At 46.6% G+C, this 25000-nt stretch overlaps 1 protein-coding gene across 1 annotated transcript in view; it reads right to left on the bottom strand.

Annotated features, from left to right (window-relative positions):
• LOC134059644 (neurexin-1-like) overlaps positions 1-25000 on the bottom strand; it is a 740371-nt gene that overhangs the window by 360117 nt on the left and 355254 nt on the right. The window contains exons 6-10 of the mRNA XM_062516087.1: positions 18397-18561; positions 17599-17872; positions 15392-15775; positions 7882-8085; positions 3463-3489 (exon numbers count right to left, since the gene is read on the bottom strand). Coding sequence (XP_062372071.1) covers positions 3463-3489; positions 7882-8085; positions 15392-15775; positions 17599-17872; positions 18397-18561 — 1054 coding nt within the window. The remainder of the gene's footprint in view (positions 1-3462; positions 3490-7881; positions 8086-15391; positions 15776-17598; positions 17873-18396; positions 18562-25000) is intronic.

Below are 25000 nucleotides of genomic sequence, written 5' to 3' on the forward strand. Positions count from 1 at the left end.
CTTGAGTAAAATGACACGCCCATGTCATTGTTGTGTGGCTAGGCCCTTCTGGCGTGAAGAGGCAGAGCAGTGTGACCTAGTGTGTGCAGCGTGTGTGTGTGTGTGTGTGTGTGTGTGTGTGTGTGTGTGTGTGTGTAGGGGAACTGCAGGAGCCAGTGTGTCAGACATGACTAAGTGATCCCTGAGTAGGCAGTAGCAGCAGGTGCCAGCAACCCCTGTGGTCAGAAGGGCAGACCTGTCACACTCCAGAGAGGTGACACAATTAGTCACCCTGAGCCCTCTATTCTACGCCAACTTCCTCCTCTATTCTACGCCAACTTCCTCTCTACTATCTCTATTCTACGCCAACTTCCTCTCTACTCTCTCTATTCAACACCAACTTCCTCTCTACTCTCTCTATTCTACACCAACTTCCTCTCTACTCTCTCTATTCTACACCAACTTCCTCCTCTACTCTCTCTATTCAACACCAACTTCCTCTATTATCTCTATTCTACGCCAACTTCCTCTATTATCTCTATTCTACGCCAACTTCCTCTCTACTCTCTCTATTCTACGCCAACTTCCTCCTCTATTCTACGCCAACTTCCTCTCTACTCTCTCTATTCTACGCCAATTTCCTCCTCTATTCTACGCCAACTTCCTCCTCTACTCTCTCTATTCAACACCAACTTCCTCTCTACTTCACAAAAAACACTCACCTTCTCTACTCACCCTCTCCCTCTCTTGCTCTCTCTCTCAATTGGGATGCAATGGTGCACAGAAAGCACTAAATAGAGCACAGGTGAAGGCAGGAATGCTAATCCAAGCTACGGCATTATAGAGTATTTAGTGATTAAAAGAGGATTTACACGCTCCGTCATGTATAAATATATGGCACGGGAATAGGAATGATAAGTATTTACTGCCTATAGGATGAAGGCAGGAATGCTAACACAAGCTATGGCCTGATAGAGCTTTAACAACTCTACCCCCTCCCCCTCACCACTTAACATGCTAGGCCTATTTGTCTCTGTTCAGACTAGTTTTGCACTGAAAAGATTTGAAAACCATGAGAGCTTCACATGTTGAGAATAATGACCACTACGCAAACTAAGTTGTGATGCTCCTGCTCTCTGCCCTCTCTCCATCCTCGCCCTGCTCTCCTTCACTATGCTCTCTATCCTTCTTGTCATCCCTCCCTCCCTCCCTCTCCCTCTCTCTCTGTGGTAAGGGCAGGATATGGCCAGAAGGTCTGCAAGGTGCCATATCCTTCTTTCTCTCTCTCTCTGACACTCTCCATCTTTCACTGTTCACTCGTCCCCCCTCCCTCTCTCGTCCCCCCCCCCCCCCCCCCCTCCCCCGCCTCGTTCAGACTGGCGAGGGCGTGACACCAGCAGCAGGTCCGTGCGGTGCCCTGTGCTCACCATATGCCGCCTCACGCCTCCTAGTGCGCCCTGGCATGTGAGGTGGCATCGGGTCGAGAGATGCCACCCTACCCCACACAAACACACACACACACACACCACACACACGCGCACACACTCTAACACCACACACACACATCATCTGCTGCCCTCCTGCTCCTGCTCGTGCTCAGTTCAGCCACACGGGCCCTAATCGCCACGGAGACGCACTACAAATGGGATGTAATGGATGCTAACGCGTGTGTGGCACCCAGAAAGCGCTAAATAAAGCAGAAGTAATGAAGGCAAGAATGCTAACACATCACGCTATGGCATGATAGAGTCTTCACTGATTATTTTGAATGCAGGAATGCTAACACATGCTATGGCCTGATAGCATATTTAGTGGCTACTATGAAGGCAGAAATGTGTGTGTGTGTGTGTGTGTGTGTGTGTGTCTATGGCATGCTAGAGTATTTACTGATTATTATGCTAGCTAACAAGGGTTTACACTCTCAGTCATGTACACAAATGTTACGGCATGAGAATGAAAATGATAGTTGATGCCATTGAATATTTAAACTGGACCGCTAAATGTTTAATAGAAACAACTCTGAAAATAATTCTGTCGGCTCCCATATCAAGAATGACAGAGAGGAGCATTTCCTCATCAGCATATCTAAAGAGATGTGGTTTACAATTTCCATTTTTATACATACTGTGTGCTCAGTATTACAAACAAGATTCCTGTGCAGGATGCCAATGCAGAATTCACATCCTGTGATCCTGAGTGACCCCTGGTGGCCACATGTGTACAGTGCATCACATAAAGCAAAGGTATATGCAGGCTGCTTACCGTCTGGATGATCTGTATTTCAGCACAAGAAGGGGGAAAAACATGCATAGAAACACACCCATCCACACCACATAACAAATGGTACACAAGCACACACACACAATCACACCGAATCTTGCTCGCTCTCTGTCTTTCTCTCACACACACATCATTCCACCACATACACAACCTTTCTCTCTCCATCTCTCTCACACAGACACACACACCCACATGACACACACAAACACAAACAGTCCCAGCAGGTTTCTCCTCTGTTTTCATGCATTCTGACTTACCTTTCTGGAGCACTCGTGTGCATGTGTGCATGTGTGTGTGTGTGTGTGTGTGCACCACCCCGGTAGTGAGCTGTCACCCTCACAGCATGTCATGAATCACATTAATGCTTTCACACAACTCACTGGCTGCTACAGTAAACACACACACACACACACACACACACACACACACACACACACACACACACACACACACACACACACACACACACACACACACACACACACACACACACACACACACACACACACAGCAACCTTTCCAATTATTGTCTTAGTCACACTGCGTGATGTGTCAGATTTGTGATTTGATGTGACTGCACGCGCCAGTGGAGAGGTTTGTATATTAATGTGTAAGTGTGTGTGTGTGGTGTGTGTGTGTGTGTATGACGATGTTCAGGTGTGTGACAGACAGAAAGAGAAGATTTCAGAGAAAAGTGACAGATTTTTATAAATAAACACACACACACAAATAAGGTAAAAATAAATAAATAAATGCCTAAACACAAATGCACACACACACACACATTGAAGAATTGCAAAAATAAGAAATAAAACCACAAGGAAAACACAATGAAACATAATTAACAGAAACATGAATACAAATAAGGGTAAGGAACAACTTAAGAGTACAAACCAATCAAACACATACAGTAGTATGAAGTGCAAAACCAAGGTGTGGAATGAAACGAAAATAATGAGGAAAATAAATGTGCCATAAAATAAAGCATCACTTTATTTTATTTTATAAGGAAATAACAGAAATACATAGGTGCTGAACAAGGAAACAAAACCACATGTGACAAGTGATGACCTAATTGGAAAATACCAAAGAGTGACAGAAAGAGAGAGAGAGAGAGAGAAAGAGAGAGAGAGAGAGAGAGAGAGAGAAAGAGAGAGAGAGTGCTGGAAGGGGAACAGGTGTAAAACGTTTAGAAGCACTTACTTAGATTACAGTCTATCCTGATACAATCTGGCGGGAGAGAGAGTGAGATGGTGAGATCAAATCAAAGGAGGAGGAGAGAAGAGAGGAGAGAGAGAGAGAGAGAAAGAGAGAGAGAGAGATAACATTTTACATCCTTCAAGGTACATGCTGCAGACAACCAAGCTTCCTGCTTTAAAAGGGCCACCATCCGGGGACACACTGCGAGCCAGACACACCCTTCTCTTCCTCCTCCTCCTCCTCCTCCTCCTCCTCCTCACCTCCTCAGCAGCCGAGTCCGGCGCCGTCGCGGCCCACATCTGGCTGAGATACGGCACCGATCCGCCACATCCCAACCAGACACGGACCACCTCCACACCGGAGTCAGCTGGGTCATGTTGGTCGCCATGGCATCACCATGGCAATAATCTCATCCAGATAACCCCCCCCCCCCCCCACCCCCCCAGACCCCCTAAAACACTCACTGGCAATCCACTCGTTTCTCTCTCGGTATTTATCCTCTCTCTCTCTCTCTCTCTCTCTCTCTCTCTCTCTCTCTCCCTGACATGTGATTGGTGGAGAGAGAAAGACAGGGCTGCTAAGGGCAGCACTTCAGCTGAGACTGGGACAGCATACCGTCATGGGTACTGCTGCTGTGTGAACATGTGGGTGTGTGTGTGTACGTGTTTCTCTGTGTGTGTGTGTGTGTGTTTCTCACTTCGCACCGGTGGGTTTGTGTGTGTGTGTGTGTTTGTCACAGACTTCACACCGGTGGGTTTGTCTGTGTGAGTGTCTGTGTGTGTGTGTGTGTGTTTCTCACCAGTGGGGGTGTGTGTGTGTGTTTCTCATAGACTTCACACCAGCGGGTTTAGGTGTGTGTGTGTGTGTGTGTGTGTGTGTGCGTGTGTGTGTGTGTGTGAAGATAGAGATGGAAACACACATATTACAGCTGTAGACACTTTTGCACAGCCTATATTGCACATGGGTTTGTTTCAGCTGTGGTGGTCTCTGATTAGGGCGCGGTGGTGGTGGTGGTTTGCCAGTGTGTGATCTTAGGGGGTCAGAGCAAAAAGGACGTGTCGAGAGAAGGGTGACCTGCACACCCCAACCACACTAGGCAGCCTGTCGCTACACACACACCCTCATCTTCCTCATCATAAACACACCTGAGAATGACACAATGTAAGCTACATAATAACACACCTGAGACATATTAACACAAACTGTATATATATATATATATATTCTGTTGACCATTTTATTTGACATCCATTGTAGCTGACAGCAGCCATAAACTGAGTTTAATCCAAATCTCGTGTGACACAAAAGATGACTGACTCCTGGAGAGGAAGCTGAAGCTGGGCGAGTGTGTGACGTCTCTTGGCTGCTGCAGCGCTGTCATCTCTAAAATGGTGGACGCAGCGTCGCTGCTCTGCTCTGCTCTGCACTGCTCTGGCATCTCCTGTCCTCTATCTCCCCCTAGTGGAGGCAGGCTGCCTGTGCGCACAGCCGTGGCTGGGGCATGATCTCGAGCTGTCAACCGCCTCAGAGTAGTGGACACAAACAGCCAGGGACCAGGCTCACTGTGCGCTGGGCTCCAGGGGCCGGACTAAGTGTGTATCGGGGGCAGGGTGGGCTCTTTGGTACTGGACCAGGCTCAGTGTGTTGGGGAGTGGAGTGGGACAGACTGTGACAAGCCTTTTTTGTTTGTTTACAACACAACACATTTCCCTGTGGTGTCACTTTGTGTGTGTATGTGTGTGTGTTTACTGGTGTGAACCTCTGGAGGCTTCACAGCCGATGCCGATAGAAGAAAAAATTGAAAAAATAAAAACATGTTAAAGTCGCCAGCCTCATCGAGAGCCTCTGCGTCGAGGCGCGGCTACGCTACGCTGCGCTACGCTAAATCCGTCCCTCTGCTCTGTTGTGTCAGGATTAGCAGCTGAGCTGTGCATCTCAGTGGCCACTGGATTACCGCGCTAGTTAGCACGCGCTAATTGGACGGCATGAAGGTGTGAAGCGCGCGTGTAGGTATTTGTAAACAGTCTCGGAGGACGCGCTAATTAATTACCGCAGAGGGGAGAATGGGTTGCTGGTTAAAGCTGACAGGATGACAGATGATTGATTTCTCAGTCACTGCTTGATTGATCTCTTCTGAGGCCATTCCTGGTAGGTGGTAGCTGGTGTGTGTGTGTGTGTGTGTGTGTGTGTGTGAGGGGTCTGCATCTCTAAATGAGATTAGTGCTAAAGATTAGAGCCACTGTTTGTTAACTCATCAATGGCTATATCCCCATCTGGCTAAGTGGTTGATCACTGTTACCATCGACCTGAGTAATGATCAACAGATCAAAGATGCTCTACCATCAACAACTCAGCACTGAAGAGTTACAGTTACTGAGAACACACACACACACACACACACAAGGACACACTGTCCGTGTGGGTATGAGGATGTTAGAGAGCGGCATTGAAGTCTGAATCACTGACACCGAACCTCTTTATCTAGCTCCTAGCTCAGTGGTCCAAATGTGTGTCCATTCCTCAATCTCATCCTCTCAGACCACTGGCATTTTGATACAGGTCTCTCTCTCTCACTCTTTCTCTATCTCTCTCTCTCTCTGCTTGAAGATTGCTTTGAAAACACTGTCTCTTGGAGCTAGATCAAATGAATGATTCATAATCTATATGTTATTGGACAGCCTAACTTTTGTACAAGTAAAACTATTCATACTGTTTCAAATCATCAATTTGATAGTATTTTCCATCTTAACCGAGGATACATTTTGTGGGAAAGGAATTGAAGGCCTGGCGCATAACGGCATCTCTCCGAAAAATAAGCAGGGTGAGTTTGTTGACTGAGCAAATACAAGCCTGGGCTTCATTGAGTTTTTATGGTATGTATCTCTCTATAGTCAATGCTTGTTTGTGTCCCTGTGTGTATGCGTGTGTTGTCAGTGCCCCCTGGTGGTCAATGATTGCGTGGCAGGGGCAGTGAGCCGGTCTCTCTGGCTGTTTGCTCCTGAAGGGCCGCAGACATACAGGCCATTGAAGGGATGAAAAGTTCCATCGGCCTCGGGGCCCGGTGAGGGATGAGAGAGGGAGAGAGCGAGAGAATAAATAGATAGATAGATAGATAGGAAAAGATAGAAAGAATGAAAGTGAGAGAAAGAAAGAGAGATAGATAGATAGGTAGATAAATAGATAGATAGATAGATAGAAAGAAAATAGATAGATGGTAAGATAGCGAGAAAAAGAAAGAAAGAATGAGAGTGAGAGAAAGAGAGAAATATAGATAGATAGATAGATAGATAGATAGATGTAATGTAATGGATGGAGATGGAGGGGTAGGGAGAGGATAGTGTCCAGTGACATCCCCATATGTACCCACAGTCATATGCCTCCAGAGTTGACCTCTGACCTGCCACAGCCCTCTCCTGCTGGTGACCTTTGGGATCCTGAAGTTCAGAGAGGTCAGTACTGTACCTGACCAGGTGCTCACGCTAACACATACAGCTGGGAACAGGACTGGACTGTAAAGGTACACGGATGATAACGGAGTATAAAAACAACCATCATTGACTTATTTGACAAATGTTTTCACCACATTAAGCTTGAACTACTGTATTAGTGTCTAGTTGTTTTGAAGTCAGTCAGTCTTGTCTGACTGAAAGTATTATACCTCCAAGAACTAGCGTTGGAGTTAGCATGATTAGCACAGGCTCTGAGGTAAAGGCCAACCCAAAACACTTTGTGCACTGTATATCTTAACAGCTGTGTATTAGCCTGTTAGCACTGATTGTGAAGTATACTGTAGCTGTCTGTTAGCTCTGATTGTGGACTGTACTTCTATACAGCCGACTGTTAGCCTGCTTGCTCTTATCATTCATTCTATAGCTGCCTGTTAGCTATGATCGTGGACTGTACGTCTACATAGCTGTCTGTTAGCATGTTAGCTCTGATCGTGGACTGTAGCCTATTTCTATACAGCTGTCTGTTAGTCTGTTAGCTCTGACCATGGACTGTACGTCTACATACATAGCTGTCTTTTAGCCTGTTAGCTCTGACCATGGACTGTACGTCTACATACATAGCTGTCTGTTAGCCTGTTAGCTCTGATCGTGGACTGATAGCCTACTCCTATACAGCTGTCTGTTAGCCTGTTAGCATTAGCACCCAGCTAGGCAGTGGGCGGCCATTTTGTTTTCTCTCTCTCTCTCTGACAGCACCAGCAGGTCTGGGGGAGGCATGAGTCAGAGGTCCACTGGGGGCCCAGAGCCTGACCTCTGGATGGGGAGGTGGGGGTCAGGTAGGGGGTCAAGGGGTCGGGTGGGGGGTCAAGGGTCAGGTGGATGTCGTGGATGGAGATGGAACCTGGGGTTAGTAGTAGAGAAAAAAACGCGACACCTGGGCTGTACAGGTGAGTCGGGGGCTGCGGCGCGTTACCTAGGTTGACGGTGAGCTTGACGCGGCCCCCGTCCAGCTCGAGGCGCAGCGTGTCGGCGGACTCCTTGGAGGTGGTGGCCATGAGCAGGCCGTAGGCGCGCTGGGACATGAAGCGCAGGGCCACGTCCTCCGCCTCCGTGTGCATGGTGCGCGGCATGATGATCTTCAGGTACATGCTGCCGTCGTAGCTCAGCACCGTCGCCTCTGTTGGGGGGGGGGCACACACACACACACACACACACACACACACACACACACACACACACACACACACAAATACGCACACACACACACACACACACACACACACGCACATGCAGACACACACACACACATACGAATACACACATATGTACACACACACACACACACACACACACGCGCAAATACACACATGTATATACACACATACACCATACACACAAATGTACACACACACACACACACGCACAAATACACACATATACACACACGCACACAAATACCAAAGCAACACAGAGAGGAGAGGAAGAACAGCCCGTGACATTCACAAGCACAAGCACAAGCACAAGCACAAGCACAAGCACAAGCAGGGGAGGGACACACATACACACACACACAATACACCATGTGCGCAAAAGGAAGACCATGAGAGAGGAGACACACACACACACACACACAATACACCATGTGCGCAAAAGGAAGACCATGAGAGAGGAGACACACACACACAGCACAAGCACAAGCACAAGCAGGGGAGGGACAATACACCATGTGCGCAAAAGGAAGACCATGAGAGAGGAGACACACACACACACACACACATACACACAACCCAGGGGCAAGGACAGGCAGTAGTGTATATGGGTGTTGGAAACACACACGCATTCAAACACAAGGACATGAAAACCCACCCACAGACACACACACACACACACACACACACACACACAATAACCAGCCATCATCCATACATCACAGCACCAGACAGAGAAATAGGGAGAAAGAGAGTTAGAAACATGAAAACACCATTCTAAAACTATTCAGCTATCAAACACACACACACACACACACACACACACACACACACACTTCATCTCTAAGGGATCAGTGATGCTATACCAAGACCACCAACAGTCCTGATTCTGTGCAGCACCTCCAAACACACAGCAGCAACTCTAAATCTAACTCCTCTAACTGGACTAACTGGACGAGGCCTCCTCAAAATGGACTAACTCCTCTAACTGCACGAGATCTCCTCTAACTCCTCTAACTGGACGAGATCTCCTCTTACTCGACGAGATCTCCTCTAACTCCTCTAGCTGGAGGAGATCTCCTCTAACTCCTATATCTGGACAAGGTCTCCTCTAACTCCTATAACTCCTCTAGCTGGAGGAGATCTCCTCTAAGTGTTATATCTGGAGGAGATCTCCTCTAACTCCTATAACTCCTCTATCTGGTGGAGGTCTCCTCTAACTCCTCTATATGGAGGAGGTCTCCTCTAAGTGTTCTATCTGGAGGAGGTCTCCTCTAAGTGTTCTATCTGGAGGAGATCTCCTCTAAGTGTTCTAGCTGGACGAGATCTCCTCTAACTCCTATATCTGGACGAGGCCTCTGATCTGCATGTTAAGTGCTGTGCCAGTGCCAGTGCCAGCGCCACTTGGTCTGTGGTTCTGGCCCAGTCTCCCCCCTGCTGTGCTGGCACTGGTTCTGTTTGGATCACCCGTCTGGATCAGACAGAACAGACCAGACCGGGCAGCTGCAGGGCTCTGGGTCCATCCGTGCAGAGCGCAGACGTCAGCACAGGCAAACAAAGCCACATGCACAGAGCTCCACTAAGCGGGAGCGTATCCATATTCCCTGAGTCCTATGTTCCCTGGGTCCTATTTCAATTCAATTTCAATTTAATTTACTCATAGAGTGCCAAAACATTACACATGTCTCATGGCGCTTTACAGAGTGTTAAACATTCAAAGAGAGCCCATGAGTAACAGGGTGTAAAAGGTAGATGTGTCGGGCAGTTGTGAGGAAGATGGAATAGCACTCAAAATAAGGTTTAAGATGGGATTTATTGGTTCCCCAAATAAGGCCAGAAGGCAGCAGAATCCATTTAGAATGTTAACGAAACAAGGAAGATAAAAATGGGAAAACAAATGACTTGATAGTCAAAGAAAACGGAGACATAAGACTAGTCAAAACAATAAGTTAGATCACAAAAGACTACGCAACTAGTCACAAAACAGAGCAGAGCTTTCTAAGACTTACGTCTGTTCACATTCAACTCTCAATTCAACAGGCATGGGCTTAAATAGGGCCTGATTGCACTCCTAATTGGATCATACCAATTCTTAACACAGGGGTGTTTCAGAATACCCTTTGACACCAGCTAATACAGCCAATAAAGAGTCTACACATCTAGACATCTGAAGATCATTCTTCTAAACTTTGGCATATGCCTATATTCAACAAATCCATAAATCATTAAAACACAGAATCACACAAATTCGACATACATGTGCAAAAGAAAGCACATTTTAAATGTCTGATAGTAGGCAGCGCTTCGCCAGAGAGGGTTAAAGCGGAGCGAGAGGCGCAAACGTTCCATCATTTCCGCGTTCTGTCTTCACAAGGGGGAGGGGGGCTAAATCCCCCTTTAAGCAGACCTGCTAACATTCGAAATGCACTGCTTGTGTGGGTTGCCGATCTGACAGAGATCGATATCCCACTATGACGTCTTTGCAACACGCCCCTTTAAGCAGACCGGAACTGTTCGAATTTTGCCTCCATAGAGATGCATTACGTTGCTCTATCTTGTCAATAATTAAGGATCTTTGGCTTCGCTGCCGTGACGGTGGCGACTCGTCCCGTCACACAGGGGCAAGGAAAAACTCCCTAGAATTGGAGATACATATAGGAAGAAACCTCAGACAGATCCACGACTCAAGGTGCCATGGTACACAGCAGGGCAGGTGCAAATCAATGGTCTGAGTGTTTTCACGTCGGAGCTGTAATGACCTAAAAAGTGTCATGTGACTGTCTGGATGCCCTGGTTCACAAACCTCAACCAATCATGTGCACTGGGCGACGCCCACAGCATCCATACGTGACCAGTCAGGAGTGAGACGTGGCTGTCAGAGGCGGGGCTGGTACAGGTCTGGAGTTATAGCCAGCCATATCATTTTGACTACTACACTCAATACACTAACACTCAGTACACTCAATACTCAATACGCAGTACACTCTTACAAAAAAGGTACTATATAGAATCATTTGTGGTTTTGTATATGGCCCCCTAAATGGTTCTTTAAACCATTTAATGAAGGGTCCATCAAAGGGACTTTACCAAAGGTTCTTTAAAGCCTGTATGGTTCTATATAGCACAAGAACCCTATTTTAAGAGTGCACAGAGATATAGATACACATTTGTATTGTTGCCCCCAGTAGAGATAAACAAAGCATTGGTAAATTTAAATATTAACGATCAGCTACGTCATGTTTTACCGCAGTGCCTTTTTTTCGCTGGTATGTTTTCTGTTTCTGTCTCAGGCATCAGCGCTGTGCATAAATGCAAAGGATTCATTCCCCAGCTGTCAGAGCACCAGAGGTGATCTGCAATATAGATCTTCTGCCATCTTCCTCAAAGGCGTCTTGTCAGGTGGCTTCCAGGTTTGCGAGGCATTTGTAATTAGATTGAGCTAATCTTCGGCGGGCTAATGGTGCACATCTCTGGCTGGAGGCTGGCAGGCATGTCAGAAGAAAATACAAGACAGCCAGGCCTTCAGGAATAGATGTGGCTGTTTGATGCATTTTTAAGAGATAGTGCAGTACCCCCTCTGAACTCTAGAGGGCAGCAGAGCGCTTTGGGAAAATAAATCGATCTCCTCTCTGAGCACAAAGCAAGACGTCAACAGGACCTGAAGAGACAATACTTTCAGCTTATCATTGTTTTTTTTATGGACAATCACTGGGCCAGATGGCTATTTCTCTGCTTGGACGCCTTGTAAACCGCTCCTTTACGCTCCCAAGGACGCTTGTAACCGGCTCGGCCTCAGAGAGGAACCAGACAACAGGCGTCTCGTTCGTCTGCCAGCTGACAGCCGCGTTCACCTACGCGCGCAGCCCAACAGAAGCCTCATCAGACAAATCATTTGTTCCCCGGAATGTCAAATCCGCCGAGCGACGCGGTGCGGTGCGGTGCGGAGCGGCAAGTCAGACGTGTTTGTGAGCGCGCACGGATGAAAGCAAACACGGAGCAGCTGGATATCAAAGAGGAATCAGGGGGCTGACATCCTCGTCAGGTGAACAAAACGGAGCTTTGCCAGGCATCACACACAGACAGACAGACAGACACACACACACACACACACACACACATCCATGGCATTAATGCATTACACAACAGCGTCTCTGCCACCTGGATGGACTTGATGTGTGTGTGTGTGTGTGTATGTGTGTGTGTGTGTATGTGTGTGTGTGTGTGTGTATGTGTGTGTGTGTGTGTGTGTGTGTGTGTGTGTGTGTGTGTGTGTGCGTGTGTGTGCGTGTGTGTGTGTGTGTGTGTGTGTGTGTGTGTGTGTGTGTGTGTGTGCCGCAGATCGGCTTTTGACTGGAGGCGAGCGTGGGGGAACGGTGCATCACGTAGGTGGAAGGAAGGTCCGAGGGCATCATCGTCTCGTCTTGTCTCGTCTCGTCCAGACGCAGATCCGTGCCACTGAGCTGACACCCTGGCTTCCCTTTGATCGATTCTCAAGTTTTTACAATGAAAGTTGATTTGTTTTGGTATCACTGTGATTCATCGCATAAGCATCTCGTCTGAACCAGAGTTAACACTGTATCTTAAAGGGGACATCAGAGTTAACACTGTCTCTTAAAGGGGAAATCAGTGCTAAATGGGTTTTAGATGATAAGTATGACCATCAGCTATACTATGGCCTTAAGTCAAGGACTCAATAAGTCCTATCCATGAATGCAAATCGTGTGTTGTTGACGGGAGGAAGACTGTGCATATGCATTCTGAAAGGGGTGTGTGTTGCGCTTGGGTAAAGAAGTTTGCTCAAATGGCAGAGTGCACTGGAGTCCACACAGTCCTCCGTCCGTCAACAACACCAGATTCATGTCCGTCGATAGACTTACCGAGTCTGAAATTCAAACTGGCGACGCCAGGAAAACAAACGGAAAAGTTGCTCCAGGTAGTGTCTGTACAGTATAAACTGTCTTCTACATAATCTTCCAGCACACATACTATGTTGCCAATGCCTCGTTGTAAATGTAAAAAAACATAATTGCATTGTTGACGAAGTGTGGAGCTCTTGTTAGCCTTCTAGAGGGGTTAAAAGAAGCAATTTGTGTGCAGTATGAGACATGCCCGGTTGCTAATAGCTACATTAGCGCTAAGTTCAGAATGTTTCGGGTCTGGATGATACGGTCACGCCTTGTCCATGACTCTAGCTTATGACCATACTTGAACATATCTAAAATCCACCAGACACCAGATTTCCCCGTTAACTCACGTCAGCACCAGAACTACTTTGATTAATTTGTCTTCTGGTTTAGCTCAACAGTTGTATGAAAAAGAGCGCCATTTTGTGGTTTGACCTTGTGTCATAGCGCAAGCATCTCATCTGAGCCAAATCTGACCGTCTCTTTTGAACTCACATCAGCAACAGAGGGACTTTGACTGCTTTGCTCTCTGGTTTAGGTCTAAGATGAAAGCTATTGTGAAAAAGAGCAGTCGTTATTTAGTATAATTGTGTCTCCCCGCACACGCATCTCTGGCTAAAAGAACTGATTGTTTTTTCAAGGGCTTTCAATAACCTTAACTACAGTACTGTATGTTCTCTGTTCAAGAATAGACTTTTTCTGCTGTATGCTGCTGAGAAATATCTCATATCATCTTTGTTCTCACACTGAAAGTTTGGACCTCTCTCTCAAGGTCATGGTTTTTGTACTGCTACTTTCTCAGCGGCGCTAAAGAAACATTCTGTTCCATTAAATTAAACTTGTTCACATCCCACATCGACAAGCCATTAAATTACATTAAATCTTAAAATTACAAAATTATGTTAATATTAACACAACTTTTAGCATTATGAACCACTGTGCTATGAAGTTTGACAGCAGCCCAAAGAAAAACCATATGTATCTTGCAGTATTTTGGGACAAATTATTATAGTAATCTTATAGGAATAATATAAAGGCTAATGCTATTATGCTAGCATTACGAAGCATTATAGATGTATTATACACTACCATATAACTGCTATAAAAATTGCATTCTATTCTTATACACTGTTAAAACAAATGAGTTGAATCATTCGTCCTATCTGGACACATATATTGTTTTCAACACATTCATTGTAAAGTGTAATAAATAATTCTAGATCATAAATGATAGTAGTAACGTTTGACCGTAGAGTGTGGCCTCGCTGAAAACGAATGTGTTGTAAACAATATTTTCAACACATATTATGTAACAATAATTCATTATTATTCTAGCTCATAAGTGACAGTAGTATGGTTTGATCCCAAGAGCCTGGTCTCCCTGCCGGACTCACCGATGTCGCAGTTGGGCCCGAGGTATCCGCTATATTATTCTAGCTCATAAGTGACAGTAGTATGGTCTCCCTGCCCCACTCACCGATGTCGCAGTTGGGCCCGAGGTATCCGGTATATTACTCTAGATCATAAGTGACAGTAGTATGGTCTCCCTGCCGGACTCACCGATGTCGTAGTTGGGCCCGAGGTATCCGGTATATTATTCTAGCTCATAAATGACAGTAGTATGGTCTCCCTGCCGGACTCACCGATGTCGCAGTTGGGCCCGAGGTATCCGGTATATTACTCTAGCTCATAAGTGACAGTAGTATGGTCTCCCTGCCCCACTCACCGATGTCGCAGTTGGGCCCGAGGTATCCGTTATATTACTCTAGCTCATAAGTGACAGTAGTATGGTCTCCCTGCCCCACTCACCGATGTCGCAGTTGGGCCCGAGGTATCCGGTATATTACTCTAGCTCATAAGTGACAGTAGTATGGTCTCCCTGCCCCAACTCACCGATGTCGCAGTTGGGCCCGAGGTATCCGGTATATTACTCTAGCTCATAAGTGACAGTAGTATGGTCTCCCTGCCCCAACTCACCGATGTCGCAGTTGGGCCCGAGATATCCGGTATATTACTCTAGATCATAAGTGACAGTAGTATGGTCTCCCTGCCGGACTCACCGATGTCGCAGTTGGGCCCGAGGTATCCGGTGTATTATTCTAGATCATAAGTGACAGCAGTATGGTCTCCCTGCCCCAACTCACCGATGTCGCAGTTGGGCCCGAGGTATCCGCTATATTACTCTAGCTCATAAGTGACAAGAGCGTGGTCTCTCTGCCCCACTCACCGATGTCGCAGTTGCTCATAAGTGACAGTAGTATGGTCTCCCTGCCCCCACTCACCGATGTCGCAGTTGGGCCCGAGGTATCCGGTATATTACTCTAGTCTAGATCATAAGTGACAGTAGTATGGTCTCCCTGCCCCAACTCACCGATGTCGCAGTTGGGCCCGAGGTATCCGGTGCCGGTGCAGTCGCAGACGTAGCGGTTCCAGCCCTCCTTGCAGAGCCCGGCGTTGGCACAGGGGGCGCTGCTGCACCGCTTCTGGAGCTCTCGCGTGCAGAAGCTGCTCACGCCCGGCACGCTCTGGATCTCCGCCAGCCGCCGCACGTCCCGGCTCTTGCCGTCGATGAAGAGGTCGCGCACGCAGCCCACGTAGCCGTAGTTGAGCAGCGCCGTCCACACCTCCGGCGGCAGCACCATGTCCTGACGCGTCTCGGGCAGCCCGCCCAGGAACATGTCCCCGTCCAGGTCCAGGAAGTCACTGCCCTCGTTGGAGTTGAAGGGCATCGTGCGGCTGTTCACGGAGATGGAGCCTGGACACAGGTGGGGTAGACGGTGGGTTAGGCACTGTGTGTGTGTGTGTGTGTGTGTGTGTGTGTGTGTGTGTGTGTGTGTGTGTGTGTGTGTGTGTGTGTGTGTGTGTGTGTGTGTGTGTTGGTCCAGGAAGTCACTGCCCATGTACTGAATGGACAAGACTAGACTAAAAATGAGACTAATTATCAGTGTGTGTGTGTGTGTGTGTGTGTGTGTGTGTGTGTGTAGGTCCAGGAAGTCACTGCCCATGCTCTGAATGGACAAGACTAGACTAGAAATTAGACTAATTATCAGTGTGTGTGTGTGTGTGTGTGTGTGTGTGTGTCTTTTCAAGTCTTGATCAATTATCCTCTGATGTCTAATTTATGCACGGAACACATCAGTGATAAAATCTGTAGGAAATTGTGTGTGTGTGTGTGTGTGTGTGTGTTGCATATGTTTTTAATTTAAGCAAAAATTAACACCAATGATAGAACTTGCATTTAATGTGTGTGTGTGTGTGTGTGTGTGTCCTTCACCCTCCACTGGGTTTGTGTGGTGTGTGTCTGTGGGCGTGCATGTTTATGTGTGTGTGTGTGTGTGTGTGTGTGTGTGTGTGTGTGTGTGTGTGTGTGTGTGTGTATGTATGTCTGTCTCTGCTGTCTGTCTGCCTGTCTGTGTGTGTCTTTGTCTGCGTGTGTCTGTGTATCTGTCTGTCTGTCTGTGTGTGTGTGTGTGTGTGTGTGTGTGTGTGTGTGTGTGTGTATATCTGTCTGTCTGTCTGTCTGTCTCTGTGTGTGTGTGAGTGTGTGTGTGTGTGTGTGTGTGTGTGTGTGTGTGTGTGTGTGTGTGTGTGTGTGTGTGTGTGTGTGTGTGTGAGAGACAGAGAGAGAGAGAGAGTGTGTGCGTGTGTGTCTGTCTGATGTTTGAGTGGATGCATTGCAGTCATGGTTGTGGTGTGTGTGTGTGTGTGTGTGTGTGTGTGTGTGATTTACGACAGGTTTTTAATTGTCTATTAAAATGCAATTACAGCAGGACCAGGCGGGCCATCACAGGGGTTCTCAACGTTTGTCTGTGTGTGTGTGTGTGTGTGTGTGTATGTGTGTGTGTGTACAGCAGGGCCAGGTGGGCAATCACAGGGGTTCTCAATGTGTGTGTGTGTTTGTGTCTGTGTAAACATCAGGGCAAGGCGGCCGACCACTGGGGTTTTCAATGTGTGTGTGTGAGTGTGTGTGTGTGTGTGTGTGTGTGTGTGTGTGTGTGTGTGTGTGTGTGTGTGTGTGTGTGTGTGTGTGTGTGTGTGTGTGTGAGTTCTCAGGTGTTCTCAATGGGACTCTGTCACAGTGATTAGTTATGAGCCATGCCAACTCTCACTGCATGGATTACACACACCAATTAAACTCACCAGAATACACACACACACACACACACTCACACAAAGACAGATCAACTCAGCACAGTACTGATACACACGTGTGTGTGTGTGCGTGTGTGTGTGTGTGTGTGTGTGTGTGTGTGTGTGTGTATGCATGCGCGTATGTACAGTATGTGTGTGTGTGTGTGTGTGTGTGTGTGGGTGTGTGTGTGTGCATGCATGCGTGTTGTGTGTGTGTGTGTGTGTGTGTGTGTGTGTGTGTGTGTGTGTGTGTGTGTGTGTGGTGTGTGTGTGTGTGCATGCATGCATGCGTGTGTGTGTGTGTGTGTGTGTGTGTGTGTGTGTGGTGCGTGTGTGTGTGCATGCATGCATGCGTGTGTGTGTGTGTGTGTGTGTGTGTGTGTGTGTGTGTGTGTGTGTGTGTGTGTGTGTGTGCGTGTGTGTCCCTGTGTTCGTGTGTGTCCGCACCTTTGCGCCCCTCCCTCTGGAAGTCCACGTGGCACCAGTCCCCGTCGTTGACCTTCTTGTTGCTGGCCTTGAGCTTGATGCTGCCCGAGCCCATGTCCATCAGCAGGAACAGGTAGCCGTCCAGCAGCTCCATGGCGAAGTAGTCGGCCTTGAGGTCGCGGCCCACGCGCTGCTCCTTGGGGTTCTGGATCTTTCCGTGGCTGAAGAGCAGCAGGCCGCTGGGCTCCGTGGTGCGGAAGTCAAAGGAGATGGAGCCCGTCTTCTTGGTGTCCCACTTCAGAACCAGAACCGGAACCAGAACCGGAACCAGAACCGGAATCAGAACCAGAACCGGAATCAGAATCAGAATCAGAATTAGAATCAGAATCAGAATCAGCTTTGTTGGCCAGGCTTGTGTTGTAAATTTGACTCCGGTTAATATTTGCTCTCAAGTACAACACTCAACAATAACATAAAAACAGAATAAAGATAAAAATACAGAACAGTAAGAATAGAATAAGGGCTGTAAGGCTACAGTATGTATAAGAATAAATAAGAATAGAATCAGGGCTGTATACGAATAAACACAATAAATAGACACTATGGGTGGTGTCGGGTAATACAATTGTCAGGAGGGGGAGCGTGGCCTTGTTGTCCCTGTCAAGGTAGCCATGGTGGTGGACACTCCAACGGGCACAAGCAAGACACAATATACAATTGAAAGAGGGTGGGAATAGTGCAATATCAGTATAAGGTTAAAGATTAAATACTGTATAAATACAGTACAATATCCATATAGAGTGAGGTTTAAGACCAAACCTTGGGCAGGGCGATGTACGACTCGGGCGTCTCGAACGTGACCGGGTCCAGCGCTGCCACGTCCTCGCAGCGGAACACCAGGTCGCCCTGGAGACTGATCTTGGGGTCGCGGTCGATGGCCAGGCGGGACAGCTCCAGCTTGAAGTCGTTGTTCTTATAGACCACCTGCAGGAGGCGCCACACCAGAGCACAGGTCAGTGTTTGATGGGCACTGCAGGGCATTACAGTTTTAAACATAAAAACACTTCCTACATAAATAATGCAAAGTGTCCGCAAGATGCGATATCCTCATAACTGGTAGCCGTGACAGTGTAGCACGTTAGATTGATGTCCTGGCCACCATCCCTATTACCCTAGCAACGCCCTAGCAACCACCTTAACTACCCTAGTAACAACCTAAGAACCACCTCTATAATGTCAATGTAGCAACCAACATAGCAACCGACATGATTACACTTGCAACCAGCATAGCAACCAAATTATTTTGCATAGCAACCACTAGTACCCTAGCAATGCCCTAGCAACCATCCCAATTCCCTAGCAACAAAATTAATTACCCTAGCAACAACCTAGCAACCTCCTTTAAAATGTCAACTTTATTTACCACTCTGGGGTGCATTTCTGAAAAGCATTGTTAGCAACTACATTAGCAACTAACATGGTTGAAACAATGTAAGTACAACACAACGATTTGTCAAAACGTCAAACATAGTTTATACCACTGTGGTTATGAACTCTTTGGTCCGCACTCTTTTCCGTTGCAAAAACATGCAAATGCTTGACCAGTTGTGTAGACTGACATAATACAAATGCTTGGCCAGTTGTGTAGACCGACATATACAAATACTTGGTCAGTTGAATATGCCAACATATGCAAACACTTGGTCAGTTGCTTTGTAAGGAGCATGTGTGTGATCACACAGAAGTGGAAAGATTTTGAAAAACAGAAGACCTGTTGTCTCTCATTTCACTTGCTTTATCTGTACTGAGCCTGAGGAGGTTCTCATTCTTATTCCTCTGTGCTCAAATGGAACACAATACTTTAACCGCCTCCACACATCTCAGTATATCTCTAACAACCTGTGTGTCTGTGTGTGTGTGTCTGTCTGTCTGTGTGTGTGTGTGTGTGTGTGTGTGTGTGTGTGTTTGTGTGTGTGTGTTTGTTCCTCTGTGTGCTTATATTATCTTTCTAAGCAGAGCAAAGCTCTTTTCTGCTGGTAATCACCTTGTGTGATTATTTGAACTCGATCTGTTGGCCACACTGTTAGTACAGAGACCTTGTTTGTTTCTTTGTTTGTTTGGTCAGCGGCAAATAATTGTTTATGAAAAAGCGGAGCGTCATTTATGAATGATTTATGTGACCTCTGTCATCGAAAACAAAGAAAATGGATATGTTCACACACACACACACACACACACACACACACACACACACACACACACACAAAATCCCCCATAAAAAAAGCATAAATAAAGACAATTAAGTCTGCCTTCACATTAGCAAATTAGTTTTCTTCCTATCTTCTTCCTGACGCTATGCTCAGTTAGCATTCCAAAAAGTTCGGGCGGCATCTCGGATATGAGGTGCAATCCGCTTCTCAGCCCAATAGCGTTTGAGCACGGAGCAGCACAGCACAGCATAGCCTCTCCCTGCAGCTGGGTAAACAATAGTGTGGAGGCAGATAACGGGGACGGGGAAGAGAAGCAATTAGGCAGAGCAGCCCAATCTGATGAGAGTGATGCCGCCGCAGCAGCCACAGAAGCTGGCAACAATTAGCACACGCTAGCGTAGCGTAGCGTAGCGCGGCACGGAGCGCCGTGGACGGGCGGTTTTGTTTTGCGGCTCAGAATGCAACGCTTTGTTTGTGCGCTTTTGCTATGAGGGTACAAAGAACAGAGAGAGAATTCTGACAACTACTGTCATTCTTTTTTGATTAACACCCACCCACACACACCCACACACACACACACACACTCACACAGTGATATGATGGCGATACTGACATACAAGCCTTGCATGTGTCTGATCCAATGTAAGATTTCAGTTTCAGAGCCATTCTTATGAGCTACTCTCAAGACCATTAATTCTAGGAGAAGAGCAATGCTCACCACCACTTGCTCTTTTGATATTGAATGATGTTTTCATATCTCAATGTTATTATTAAGTATTGTCCATCGAGTCAGTTGTGATGTGTGTATCAGAGGTACAGTATGTGTGGACACTGCACACATTATATCTTTATAATATATCCAATCTACAATGGACTGGACTGCATTTTATAGCAATTTAATCGGCTTTTGCGAGCACCCAAAGTGCTTTACATGATCAGGCCCCACATTCACCCATTCACACACCGATGGCGGAGGCTGCCATGCATGGCCAACCTGCTCATCGGGAGCACTGGGGTCGGGTGTCTTGCTCAAGGACACTTCGACAGGGTCAGGAGGAGTTGAACTCCAACCAGCAAACTTCCAGTTACTGAACGACTCCTCTACCTCCTGAGCCACTGCCGCCCCAATCTGCTGTATGATCCTTAGTTTTTAGCAAACCAAGAACACACAAAACCTTAAAACGCACCAAAAGCATCAGCTTGACATGTGATTTGGCTCCATATCAACTCAGTCAATCTCCCTCCTGTTGTCCAGATTCTTATCAGCACTAGGCCACTCCTAGCCCACCGCCTCAGCTGGACCAGTGCTCTACGGCCATTCACACACACCCATTCAGTCCTCAAAAGTACACTCTCTCTCTCTCTCTCTCTCTGTCTTTCTCTCTCTCACAGTATCATCCTCCAATTCTTTCTCTTCACATTTCTTAAACCTCTCTCTCTCTCTCTCTCACACACACACACACACACACACACACACACACACACACACAGTTCCATCCTCTAATTCTTTCTCTCTTTCAGTTCAGATTCCTCAAACTGCACTTACTTTCTCTCTCTCTTACACACACACACACACACACACACACACACACGTACACAATTCTACTCTAAGTCATTCTCTCTTTCAGTTCAGATTCCACAAAAGTGCAAGTGTTTCAAATGTACCTTTTCATCGTCAAGAAGACAAATGCTTTCAGGCGCAGCACCCCAGCCGAGTGCTTTTGAACAAAAGAGGAACACCGTGGTGTGTGTGTGTGTGTGTGTGTGTGTGTGTGTGTGTCTGGACGCCGTCTCTCTCTTTCAGATGGGAAACGTTTTTTTTTTTTGTATTCAGTCCCAGACGCGTGCAAACAGAGAGCCTCGAGCGAAGAGGCAAGACTCACTGCATTCAGAGCAACAGCGAGTCTTGCACAACTTGTGTAATTATGGCCACGACGGGAGCGGCTGCTCCTCTTTAGAGGAGACTGTAGCACTTGCTTGGCCCTTATTAAACTGCAATTAATTGTGTGGAATGAGAGCGCGCGCACAGACGCTATGTCGAGTGGTTAGCATGGCTAATGAGCAGCGATAATAAGGCTAGTTAACCCCACAAGACTCCCACCTACCATACACATGCTAACACCACACACCACCACCACACACACACACACACACACACATACGACCACCACATCACACCACACCACACACACACACACACATTCTGTGCTTTCATTCATGCCACACACTCTAAAAAATAAAAGGTACTAAAACGATTCATTAAATCTCTGAATGGTTCCATGGAGAGTCAAAATTCTTTTGAACCATTACATCAGGCAAACTGTAGCCTCGATGGTTCTTTCAAGCATCCTAAAAAGGCTATGGCAACGCTCTGTAGAACCGGTACTAGCTCCATTACTCTTAAGAGTAGCTTGGGGCAAGTGACCACGTGAGTTGGTCAGTTTTTATTGTTTTTGAAACACAATAAATGGGGGTTAACACTAGCCTGACGAGCCAGAGCCACATCAAGATCTAGGGTCTGGGAACTCACCGTAGTCAGGGCTCAATCAGAGGGGTGGGATAAACGGTTGTCTTTCAAATTCCCTCTCCGCAGGATAGCGCTAAACGAATCAACTTCTGGTCGCATGTCAGTCACCATTATGTTAAGCCCACCCGCCGACTTTATACACGCTGTGACTGGCTCGCTTGATTTTCCAGTTCTCAGCTCCTAACCTCTATGGATCGTGCCTAGACTGCCCCGCCAGCCAAATTACAATTGACCCTTCCAGAGCCACGCCCTAAAACCGCCACAGGCCAATCGTGGCTTAGCAACCCGTAACTAGGCAAGCAAGGCCTGGCAAGCTTTCGAGTTTTTGCCATGTTAACCTATGGAGACTGCATAGCCTGTGGGCCATTAAGGGCATTTATTTGGATGTGTGGTGCCCCCAAACATGTGAAATCACGGTGAAATAACATGTTGAACTATAAAGACATGATATAGTTTGAAATACGTATTTTTCTGACTTTAAATTTTGCATATTGCGTGATATTTCCATAACCGCGAGATACGTTTCACGATGGCGGCAAAAAGTTCTTAACAGACATTCAACGAGACGTATGTATAGCCCGTCAGCAATTCTGTCAAAAATAATACCTATTTGAAGTACCAATCATGTTATGTTGTCAAATATTGACGTTATGGAAATGTATAGCTTAAAACGTTATGCTAGTTTTGTCCCCCGCCCGTTTCATTCGTACTAGCCTGGAGGAACCATCGAAAACAACGCGTACCTTCGACTTTTGCTTAAATAACTCATGAACGGTTTTGTTCAGAGCTGAAAATGCAACTGTAGTTGACAGAGGACAGATGTAGCTCGCTAGTGACCAAATATGAGCTTTCAGTGTGGTGCGATGTCTTTGTAAATTACATTTGTTTAAAAAATCCCGTGTCTCCTCCATTGTAATAGACGGGCAAGGTGCGAAAGTTTGACAGGCGTAGCAACAGTAACTATGGAGGGCGGGACTTCTGGAAGGGTCAATTGCTGCCGCTAGGGGCGTCAAGATTTCTACAGTAGGCTAGGTTAACACACCTGTGTGGCCGGGACACATTTATGATTATTTGCATGAAACGTTGTCACACACACACACACACACACACACACACACACACACACACACATGAAATGTTGTCATGCGCTTTACACACAATCTGTCTCCTCTATTGTGCTGCTTCACACACACTCTGCTTCAGGTAATGTGTCTTTACTGTGCTGCTGCACACACAATCTGCTTCAGGTAATGCGTCTGCAGCTGCTGTTGTGCATTAAGTGCTGTTGTTGAGTGGGCCAGTCATCAGTGTTGCGAGTAAGCTGACATGGCCACCTGTCACCTGTCACACACCTACTGTAATCTACTGCTGACAGCTACGACATAAACTGATCACTCATTTTAGCAGGTGCTGTTGCAAGACATTGCACTTCGTTGAGATGTCAGCTCCTGCAGAGTATGGAGAAAGTTCCGGAAATAAACAACCAGCTCTGCCATTTGAATATGATTTTCAAGACATCAGCTGAGCCTGCAGACTTGACACGAACAAACAAAATGTGTACTGACATAATGATATTTTTTTATCAGCGTATTCTGTCCTTGTAAATCTATACAATTCAGAGAAATGAAAAGTGTGTGTGTGTGTGTGTGTGTGTGTGTGTGTGTGTGTGTGTGTGTGTGTGTGTGTGTGAGTGTGTGTGTCTGTCCTTTTAAATCTATACAATTCAGAGAAATGTTTGAAGGCGTCCTTTCTGCTTAGGAACTGAGCAACACGGGCCTTTTCCTCCGGAACTTTCTCAGAACTTGCGTTGAGTGGATCGGCTTTCCAGCCTCTAATCACGTCCCACAGGCCAGCTGCTGACTGGTGCTGGAGGTGACTACATTGATTCGCCTCTGTCACTGAGGAGCTCTCTCTCACACACACACACACACACACACATACTCTCTGCAGCGCCAATCACTTTTATCTGGATCAATGCCAAGGGGGAATAACATAGGCCGCATGCTAGTCTGATGGAACATGATGGTGTGTGTGTGTGTGTGTGTGTGTGTGTGGGTGCACATCATCTGAAATATGAATAATGATATATGTGTGTGTGTGTGTGTGTGTGTGTGTGTGTGTGTGTGTGTGTGTGTGTGTGTGTGTGTGTGTGTGTGTGTGTGTGAATGAGTTGGGGGATAGCGGGCAAAAAAAATCCAATACACATTGATTAACTTCCCTTCCACAAGTTAACTTTCTTGTTCATAACGTCTTTTAACTTTTAAACTATGCAAGGACATTAATTTGTTTTTGCGGTTCGGTCAATAGCAAATAACCATGAAATAATAATAATAAAAAAAAAAACCCTGCTCTTGGATGTCTAAAATCTATTTATTCTGCAAAAACCTTAATCTCTTCAAACATACCGTTTGTAGGTTGTGGAGGATGTGTGTGTGTGTGTGTGTGTGTGTGTGTGTGTGTGTGTGTGTGTGTGTGTGTGTGTGTGTGTGTGTGTGTGTGTGTGCAATAATGGTTGTGGGCAAGGAAAATCTCATCACCACTACTGACAATTCTATGATGACCTAATCAGACACCAAGCACATGATATCTCTCTCTCGTTCACACACACACACACACACACACATACACACTTTGCATTCTTATGCATGGTATGACAATTTCTTGGGAAAAATGTGTGTATGAGAGT

Source organism: Sardina pilchardus, chromosome 16, assembly GCF_963854185.1.
Source record: "Sardina pilchardus chromosome 16, fSarPil1.1, whole genome shotgun sequence".
In the NCBI taxonomy this organism is placed as follows: domain Eukaryota; kingdom Metazoa; phylum Chordata; class Actinopteri; order Clupeiformes; family Clupeidae; genus Sardina; species Sardina pilchardus.